This window comes from Zea mays, chromosome 6 (genome assembly GCF_902167145.1).
Source record: "Zea mays cultivar B73 chromosome 6, Zm-B73-REFERENCE-NAM-5.0, whole genome shotgun sequence".
Taxonomy (NCBI): Eukaryota; Viridiplantae; Streptophyta; class Magnoliopsida; order Poales; family Poaceae; genus Zea; species Zea mays.
This window is the reverse complement of record NC_050101.1, coordinates 44310041-44319943: the sequence shown is the minus strand read 5'-3', so window position 1 is coordinate 44319943 and position 9903 is coordinate 44310041. Positions and strand designations below refer to the sequence as shown.

At 48.7% G+C, this 9903-nt stretch overlaps 2 protein-coding genes across 4 annotated transcripts; one reads left to right on the top strand and one right to left on the bottom strand.

Moving 5' to 3' along the window:
• The first annotated feature begins 3465 nt into the window (after positions 1-3465).
• LOC100193806 (uncharacterized) lies at positions 3466-5306 on the top strand. Its single transcript, NM_001138889.1, has 2 exons — positions 3466-4155; positions 4571-5306. Exons 1-2 carry the CDS (start codon positions 3484-3486, stop codon positions 5180-5182), a joined length of 1284 nt encoding a protein of 427 aa, NP_001132361.1. The 5' UTR covers positions 3466-3483; the 3' UTR covers positions 5183-5306.
• A 208-nt stretch (positions 5307-5514) lies between these two features.
• Positions 5515-9398, bottom strand: LOC100278121 (uncharacterized). 3 transcript variants are annotated; one of them, NR_157065.1, is made up of 3 exons: positions 9108-9393; positions 6445-6493; positions 5518-5704 (listed from the first exon to the last, which is right to left on the bottom strand). NR_157065.1 is itself a non-coding variant. In NM_001363950.1 (2 exons), the coding sequence occupies exon 1, from the start codon at positions 9284-9286 to the stop codon at positions 9116-9118; it is 171 nt and encodes a 56-aa protein (NP_001350879.1). In that variant the 5' UTR covers positions 9287-9398; the 3' UTR covers positions 5515-5704; positions 9108-9115. The 3 variants fall into 3 exon arrangements, 2 of the variants coding, with proteins under 2 accessions (NP_001350879.1, NP_001350877.1); NM_001363950.1 differs by lacking the exon at positions 6445-6493 and having other exon boundaries at positions 5515-5704; positions 9108-9398; NM_001363948.1 differs by lacking the exons at positions 5518-5704; positions 6445-6493 and adding an exon at positions 6494-6840 and having other exon boundaries at positions 9108-9372.
• Between the last annotated feature and the right edge of the window lie 505 nt (positions 9399-9903).

The window sequence follows — 9903 nt, the reverse complement described above, 5'->3', positions numbered from 1 at the left end:
GTCTTCTCCAACTCGAACTGGTGCAGGGATAATCTAGAAATATAATAGGTTTTCATTAGAAATACATATATACAAGTACAAGTAAATATATGTACTCTAAACTGAAACAATGCAGGATTATTAAGGTATTCTCATGTGTTAGTTATATACATGATATATAAATATCCCATAGAGTTTAATGAAGGTAATTGTACTTCGATTAGTCAAGAACCATATTTTTTTACATAGCAACAACAGCAAACAGGAAGAACATGTAATTGCAGAACAAGGCCTTGCTGATGACCTTGATCACCAGGCTCTGTAGTTAGTAGTGCCTCACCAGAAAGAGGTGTGGCAGAGTGTTTAATGGGATCTCAATGATTCTGATGATCATGCCAAGCTTATATTTTTGTGTTTTATTTTTTTCTTCCCACTACTGTTGTGAAGAACGAAGCTAAGTCGGAGCTGGGGTTATACGATGAGCTGAAAGAGGCATGCATAGCAGCTGAGAACCTAATGAACCTGAGCTAACAGAAATGCAAGCACGTGCCATCTTTGAAGCTGCTATAGGGATGACCAACCAGGGCGTTCAAGTCTTTCAGAGATAATGGTTCCTCTTGTTGGAACACCACAGGCATGCATCTTTTTTTTGTAACCTAAACCCTAAAATACACAATAATAAGAAAGACTGCAGGCAGGCATTCCTTTAGACAACTGACACTTGGTATTTGCAGGAATTAGGACATCAGGTGGCCCTTATCCGTCAAGTCGCTAACAAAGTTTTCACCGGTATGGGTAAAACTATTGGGTACAAGATCGGAACGATGATTGAGATTCCCAGGGTAGCTCTAGTGGCTGACGAGGTAGGAAACAAAAAACAACTAGCTCCAAAAACTCAAAACACGACTGTTTTAGACCGACTTTGTAGATCGACGCCATCAGAGGCTGGCTGGATGGAGGGAACGACACCTCCCCTGTGACCGGCCAGCCGCTTGCGCACCGGGAGCTGGCACCGAATCTCGCGCTTGGTGCCGTGATCCAAGATTACACGGTGATGAGGCGGTGGCAGTGCCGATTCTGCGATTCGCACGACGACGTTGCTCCTGCGCTTCAAATTTTCCCCTCCCCTGTGGGCTGCGAGCGGTGAGCTGCGCTTGGATCTAAGAACTCGCTGGGATTGGATCTAAGAACTCACCGATGCCTAAGCAGTTGGATCTAAGAAGAGACGCAAGAACCCTAAACGCCCTAGTTGAGACAGGGAGCAAGAAGAATACCGGTGAGAAGGCGACTGCCAGAGGAGATCGATGACGGAGAGAGGAATCCCGTGTTCGTGCCACTGACGCCGCCACCGTCGCCACCGACGCTTGCCCTTCACGCGCGCGCGTTGTGCTAACTCCGTTGCGGCTCTTGTCGTCGGGGTCTGATTCCACGCCACATAGACCAGGTCTGATTCCCAGGCCGGGGCGACGAGGAAAGGCCAGGATGCGGCCCACATGGCGCTTAACCGAACATCTATTTTCTTGTGGGCCAATATGTTTTCCAGGTGGAGGCGATCCATGGGGTTTTGGCATTGATCTGGGCGGGGAATATGCTAAACGAATAAGGCCGGAAGGGGAAAGGGGGACATGTTGAGGTGTGTGGAGATGGGGCGGGTTGCTAGGAGTAGCAGTTCGGGCATCGGGAAGAGCGTCAGGACGTAAGTGGCCATCGCTGCTGCCGCAGTCGTCATCGGTGAAGACCCCGTTCCTACTCGCTGAGGTGTGTTGCCGCTGCCATGTTCGCCTCCCCCCACAGCGCCTGCGTGATCACCCGTATCAAGACCCTCTTCCACGCCTACCCAGACCTAATCCTCAGCATTAGAGCCTTCCTGCCCAAGAGGCATGCCATCAGGCCTCAGGACCTCCGCAAGGACAAGGAGCCCGTCGATTATCCCAGGGCTATCAGCCTTGTCAACAGAATTAAGGTATGCTCTGTCCCTCCCTCCCTATTGCCTCAATCATCCATCATTCCTTATCATTACCTTACCTATCTTTCCCTTAGAGCCGATTCCAGCAAGAGGAACATGTCTACAAGTCATTCCTCGGGATCCTCAATATGTACCACGATAAAATTGCATATGACATTGCCAATGCATTCTCTTTTGTTTTGCTTTGAATGGCCTTTTCTCTCCTACCGTAGGTCACCTTACTATTCCATGGCCATCCGCCCATACCTCCTCCGCAAGCAGGCACGACCTCAAAAGTTAGGCATGATGACAAGAATGTTATAATGCATTCGGCCATGAGAGATGAGACAGTTCAGGTGAATCAACAAATTATAGAACCACCCGTGTTCAATTCCAACGGCTATATTTTATACTCTCCTCCAACGATGTAGGCCATATCCTTTTTTTAGTTTCTTTTTAGGAGAGTCTCCACAATTGCGATAGCACTAAGATAATCTTAAATTTCCTTTGAATGTGAATCTATTGATGCCACTTTTTTTGTACACTGAACTGGTAAATTGTTGTTCAAATGTTACATACTTTGACTTATTGACATCAAATATTTGTTACTTTTGTGAACATAGTGATTTGTTCCTGCATTTACCTTTAAACTTCAAGATGATATGTTCTTATCTTCTCTATATCTCCAGAGGGAGAGAGCTCTTCCATCAACTGCTGATTGGGACTCCAGTGTTGATCGCCTTGATCTTGACCATGATACTAAAAAAAAGGTGTATTGAGAAGGAGAAAATTTGTAATGCATGCCACAGTCAGCATAGAAGAGGTCATAAAAGGAATAAGAAGAATGACGAATATGAAAATAGAGATTTGGATGCCACCAAGAAACATGCTTTGTTGAGCCCTAGGGCCAAGACATTTGTCAAAGGCACACGACTTTACCAAGAGCAACATTAAGCGGAGGCATAAGACTTTTGCCTAGTACAACACTATGCAAAGCCGTCGCACTGTTGTGCCCGCCGTCATGATGACTTCTTTTTTTTTGCCGAATATCGGATCAGCACTCGGCAAAAAGACATTTGTTGATAATTTTTTAGCCGAGAGCTAGTGCATGGGGCACTCGGCAAATAAGATTGAGTCTAGTAGTGAGATTATACACACACCCTTCTCCTATTAGCAGGTTGGTTAGACAAAGTCGCTAACACGTCTCGAGATTGATAAAGCCATCACATGCATGTGCCTCATGTTGTTGTGGAGGGCCACGTTGTCTACAACTCAAAAAGAAATTGCTTCTATATCAAATCGAGTACTTGAACATTGATGGACATAAATTATACCATCAGAACCCTCACCGGCTAAGCTATGTTAAGTTGGCTAGCTGTACTTTCCGGTTCAGTCGTTGACTAGCTAGAATTATAGTAGAACAGTATGGATCGCATTGAAGCAACCTGCGCCTACACATTTGTGGTAATGACTAATGTACATTGTAGTAGTTGTATTTAAGCCAAGAGAGGACGAGACGAGAATAGATGAACAATAAGCCTCATCAATCGCATGCCAAGATGTTGTTACTGGTTGCCTTCTTTACGCATTTCCTGGTTTCATCGCTGAGCAGTGCGGAGGCGGGGCCCCCGTCGTCGTCGGCAACGGCCACCAGGTGGCGCGAGCTGCAGGGCAACAACTCGTGGAACGGCCTCCTGGACCCGCTGGACATGGACCTCCGCAGGTCCATCATCTCCTACGGCGAGCTGGTGCAGGCCACCTACGACGGCTTCAACCGAGAGCGGCGGTCGCCGCACGCCGGCGCGTGCCTGTACGGCCGCGCCGACCTGCTGCCCGGTGTGGGCGTGGCCGCCGCGGGCCGCTACGCCGTCACCAGGTTCGTCTACGCCACGTCGGCGCTGCCCGTGCCGGGGTCGGACTTCCCGCTCCTGCCGCTGCCGGAGACCAGGGAGGCGTGGACCAGGGAGTCCAACTGGATCGGGTACGTCGCGGTGGCCACCGACGAGGGCGCGGCCGAGCTCGGGAGGCGCGACGTCGTCGTGGCGTGGCGCGGCACCGTGAAGGACCTGGAGTGGGCCAACGACTTCACCTTCACGCCGGTGTCCGCCGCGCCCGTGCTGGGCTCCGCCGCCGCCGCCAACCCCTTGGCCGTGGTGCACCAGGGCTTCCTCTCCGTGTACACGTCCAGCAACGCCGACTCCAGGTTCAACAAGGCCAGCGCCAGAGACCAGGCAAGTAAAAACACATCTCTTGGATCTTACATGAAAAACTTGAATTCTTGCTGCATGCATGCGCGCATGCCATGATTACTGCAAGTTCCATGACAAAAGGTTGTGAATATTTCGTGGTTTAGAGTCTGGATTATGCATTTCTTCATATACTGCCGTGCACTTCTTTAATTTCTCCACAAAGGAAGTTTTTTTTATTAATTTTCAAGATCATTACATCGATCGAGTTAGTAAGCCGTTGACTAGATCGCTACTGCCGAGGAGAAAAACACCCTCCTTACATACTTTGGTCAATTGTTGAGATGACAATGCAATGAAATACTACAAATTAAAGCTGGCTTATAGCTTGCAAAATCAAAATTGTGTTTATTTATGCAATTAATGAAAAATAAGTTTCCTCCTGCGTACGTACGTGCAGGTTCTCGAGGAGGTGAGGAGGCTGATGGAGTTGTACAAGGGCGAAGCGACGAGCATCACCGTCGTCGGCCACAGCCTCGGCGCGGCGCTAGCCACGCTGAACGCCGTCGACATCGCCGCCAACGGCCTGAACGAAGGCTCCGGCTCCTCCCAGCAGCTGCCGTGCCCGGTGACGGCGATCCTGTTCGCCTGCCCGCACGTCGGGGACCGCTTCTTCCGGGCCGCCTTCGTCGGGTACTTTCGGGACCTGAGGGCCCTCCACGTGAGGAACGCCGGCGACGTCGTGCCTGTGGTCCCGCCGCTCGCGTACGTGGACGTGGCCGTGGCGGTGCTGCCGATCGACACGAGCCGGTCGCCGTACCTGCGGTCGCCGGGCCCGGCGGGGACGCTCCACAACCTCGAGTGCTACCTGCACGGCGTGGCCGGCGAGCAGGGCAGCGCCGCCGGAGGGTTCAGGCTGGAGGTGGACCGCGACGTGGCGCTGGTGAACAAGGGCGCCGACGCGCTCAGGGACGAGTACCCGGTGCCCGCGAACTGGTGGGTGCCAGAGAACAGGTGGATGGTCAGGGGCTCCGACGGCCACTGGGTGCTCAAGGACTTCGAGGAAATCTAAATCGTATGCATGCATGCCAAGCTTAACTTGAGAAAATGGGCACATATTCAACACCGATGACATTTTATTTCCAACCCTGATGGACTTTAGTTCATTACGATAGATGATCCTGAGCAATTTGGCTATATTCACGCACCCTGTATGGCAATATATATATAGATAGATGTTTGTTTGCACGACGAGAGGCATGAAGTTCAAACTCTGCGATGATGTGAATTCCAGCAAAACCTTTATTTTGGCAACTAATTCAACAACAACCCAACATCCAGAAAAAACCTACATAAAGATATAAGCATTTGTTGCATGCATATAAGTGGATCGATGCCCAGGTCAGAGAACCAGATCAAACTTGAAGTATCATTCATAATCAGAAGCTGGTAGCTTTTGGATCAAGTCAGTTGCCTCTTATTACATTACAGATGGAGCATAGGCTGCACGCATTTAGATGAAGAAAAAGAAGCTAATTTTTCATTCAAACAGCATAACATAACTGGCTGTCCAGACAGGCAATTCGGACAACACCTGCAAAGGTATGTAAGCGTTAAACACTGCAGTTTCACAACAAACTATTTGGTTATGGAGTCCCAAATATGCAAAGGGGATATGAATGGCATGGGCATGTGAGCAGTGTCAAACAGTGAGCATAGACAATGTGAAGTCTGGCTTTTATCAGTGATAATCCTTCCGGGGCACTACTAGAACCTGCTACAGTTCCAGTTCCTAGGGAACAAACTAAAGCAGTAGGTTACAGATTTTATAGGTAAGATTCCTAGGGAATATTTTGCCGGGGAATAAAATGTGTCACTACCATCTTTTCAGAAATACTATAGACAAAGATAGTTTCCTTACGCTTCTAAAGGTTTAAGGATGAAAGCGGTGGTTAGGATTGGGTGTCCATTTTTTCGACATCGGTACAGCTTTAAAAAACTTGCGGTTTTGTAAACATAAGGAACCAATCGGTTTACTAGAAAATGAAAAAACAAACGAGTTCGGTTTCAGTTTTTTATTTCAGTTTTTTTAGTAAAAAACGAACACCAAACTTATAATCAAGAATTGTTTATGGTAAAAACGACAATTTTGGCTCGGTTTGGTTTTTGGTTTATGGTAAAAAAAATGCCCACCTCCTAGCAGTGGTGTCAACAACCGACCAGGAATTGTTGGAAATTTTTATGTAGCATGTCAAATGAAATATACGCAAAACAGACCTACAGCACGCCAGCACCAATGGCAGATTGCATCAGCGATAGATTGAAGCCACTCACCGTACACCATCCCTCTGCCAGTGCCATCCGGCGTCCATGTCATAGATTACTGTTCCCAAAATACACTAATGTGATAATGACATCGTTAATGGATAAGTGCTACAATAGCCACCAGAAATAAGAACCTAAGAATCACTGCTGTTGCGAAATGAAACTAACTCCCGCATGATGGAGAGATTTTTGCAATTTTGGCACTCGATTCATCGGACTTCAGACTATTGGCATCATGAAGACAGTAATTGCTCTGTTGGCATTATAATAATGCACCCTTTGAATACTTGGCATCCTCCAGTGCTAATTGTCATTTGTTGTTGTGTTCGACCTATCACACCCCTCGCTTTCTCCGTTTTCGAGCTCCAATCACCATGCACTCTGGTCCAAGCGCTGCCCCGGAGCCTGTGAATGGAATGAGTGAGTGAGAACTGAGTGACTGAGAGGTCAGCTTGTGGAATCAAGGGATGCAAGCTGTCGTTGCAGTTGCCTCTATCCATGCACACATTCCCTGCCCTTGCTGCAATGTTGCGTGCCTCCGTCCGCGTGCCTTCTCCTTCTTTGAACATATGTTGCTAATTGCTACATGGCTTAGTTAGCCTAACTGCTATACAATGCATATGGGAGCTGCAACCCTCCAGTTATCTATGTGATGTGTTTACTCACATGCCCCAGTTACTGACGTCAAGAACTCAAGATCAAACACATTCCATTCTTGCTTAGCTAGACCGGGATCAGCTGCAAGGCGAGATGACGTGCTGCCGCCCACCGGTTCAACAGCACAGCCACATGGGACAGTGACAGCAATTTTGATTCCTGCACATCAAGAACGAGCTGCTAACTTTATCTTGGACGCTGTTCATCTGATTACAAACCTTGCAAACCCACCAGGCAGCAGCATATATTACACCGGACTATTTCAGAACAGAGATCGTCTTACTGACAGATTAAGACGATGAACAATCCAATCCAGAAGCAGGCGTCGACAATCATGGCAGTCGCTGCTCCCACTCTTCGTCCTCCTACTCCTGCTCCCACTCTTCGTGGTTGTCATCATAGCAGCCGCCGCCCTCGCGGATCGATGTGGAACTAGTGCCACCCGTACTTGAAGGCCGATCGGTCGCTGAGCACCCCAGTTTTGCCACGATAGACGAGACGGCTCACCAGGTACTGGTTATGTTTCGCATATAGGTTACACTGCCTGAGGGTCACGGCCAATGAGACGGCTCAGCGATGGGCAGCGAGCGTTGGTTGGCACCGGCGCCAAGGTTGGTATTTCCGCTGCCTGGGCACACGAGCACAGGGGCGGATCTGCGTCCAGGGCTGCCCGGGCTGCAGCCCCGGTCGCAGTCCAGTAACTTCAGCGAACAGGCCCACAAAGTCCAACAAAAAATAGGTCATCCACAGCTCCATCGTGGCATCGCTCGCTCGCTCAGCCCCCCGGCCGCCACGACAAAGGTCTCCATCGCCGCCACGACAAGGCTCTCCATCACCGGCGCTCGGTGCGGCGACGCTCCATCGCGGGCACGCTCGTGCGCGCCATCGCGACCTCGCGGGCGCGACACAACGGTTCTGGAAGTTCAGCACCGCATCAACAGCTCGCTAGCTCCTGCGTCGGCCTCCCGTCGGTGGCTTCGACAGTCCAGCAGTTCGGCACCGCATCGGCCTCCCATCAACAGCTAGCCAGCTCCACGCCTCCGCTTGCTTTTGCTGCTCTGACCGAGGGAGCTGTGAATGTGAAAACTGAAAACTGAAAAGTGAACCGTGCTATACTGTTGTGTCATGTGCTAGCTGCTTTGATTTGAACCGTTTGCTAGTTGCTAAGTATTGGTAGTTTGATTTGATTATTTATTTGCTAGAGGGAGAGTCCCTGTTTGTTAGTTTAGTAGGTTATTTGAGAAAAATTAAATTTTTATGTTTGTGGGGATATCTTTGTAGATATTAAAGATGAAAAGAATTTGAAGCATTTTTAAGACTTAAGAACTCAGAAGATAGATTTACCTCACAACATCAACTCACGAACGACTCACGAACGGTATGTATTGATTATTGTATTTTTAGAATTCATATCGATTTATTTTGAGCTATATATTAGTAGCCTGGTAGCCCACCTCTTGGATCAATCCTAGATCCGCCACTGCACGAGCAGAAGGTCTTATCTTATGTTTGTCTCTGTCCTGGGGTGAGCTCCCATGCATGGTGAACGAAACTTGAAGACGGAGAAAACGAGGGGCAGAATGGGTAGAACACAACAACAAATGACGATCAGCAGTCAGCACTATGAGATGCGAAATGTTCAAAGGGCGTGTGATTATAATGCCAGCAAAGCAATTGTCGTCTTCGCGATGCCAATAGTCTGAAGCCCAATTAGAGTGCCAAAATTGCAAAAATCTCGATGATGGAAATCTATCTGAAACATCCGTGCTACTCCAATCGGCAAATTCTAACAGCAATGGCATCAACGGAAGGTATTATGAACTATGATCGATACAGGCTAGCTAAGGGTAGTCTAAAGGGAAAAAATGAACCGCGTGGCAACACTAGCGCCAGTGACACCCATCACCGGAACAGATCGCCGAAACATTGCGCCCATCCCCTAGCGCAGGGGCATCGCACACAAGCGTCAACCAGGGCGGCCGAGATCTAGAAGCGGACTTGATCGGGGGGTTCACCTGGTTGGTCAGCGCTTCTTGTGCTCCTGGACGAACTTGGAGTTCTTGAGGTCCTCCTCGGTGAAGTTGGCCGTCATCTTAGTGATGATGAAGCCGGTGATGGCGAACCCCGTGAGGAAGGGCCAATTGCGCTTCCACTCCCGGCGGAAGAAGACCGGCCACGGATCGAACGTCTTCATCTACTAGGCCTCCGGCTCCGGCTCCGGCTCCGGCTGCTCGCGATCTCCTCGCACCCTCCTCCTCCGGCTTCGCTTCTCGCGAGATTGAGGTGAGAAGTGGATGGGGTCGAATGGAAATTCTCCTTCGAGTTCGATCCCCTCCCCCTCGTAGCGGCGCTGCGACGACCTGCACTGCACCCACCTAGGGTTAGGATTTGAATGGGCCATGGTGAGTGTCAGGCTCGATCCTATGGATTGTTGGGCCGGAAACAGAAGCGCATTCTTTTTCTGTTTCGATAACGGCCCATTTGGATCGAGCTCCTCGACGAATGTAGAAGTGTCTGTTTTGTTTTCGTACGGGTCGTATAGCACTGCTCAATGTGTAAATGCGTTGCAACGGAAAAAATTATAAATATTCATAAAACGAGATGGTACATGCCTATCTACCTATTTGTGTTTTATTTTTATAATTTATTAAAACCATAGTTTATTATATGATGACTATAATATTTATAGTATAAGCTAATATTATATCATTTAATTTTATACTATTCATGCATTTTTTGCGCATCTATAAGAATTACTGAAATCTATACTACTCTATTAAAAATCTAATGTGGGCACCCGGTGATACTATT

What these genes read in the sequence shown, in the direction of transcription:
- LOC100278121 (NM_001363950.1), bottom strand. Translation starts at nt 9,286, where the DNA reads ATGAAGACGTTCGATCCGTGGCCGGTCTTCTTCCGCCGGGAGTGGAAG.
- LOC100193806 (NM_001138889.1), top strand. Translation starts at nt 3,484, where the DNA reads ATGTTGTTACTGGTTGCCTTCTTTACGCATTTCCTGGTTTCATCGCTG. An exon ending in AGGCCAGCGCCAGAGACCAG is followed by an intron (nt 4,156 to 4,570) that starts GCAAGTAAAAAC and finishes ACGTACGTGCAG; the next exon opens with GTTCTCGAGGAGGTGAGGAG.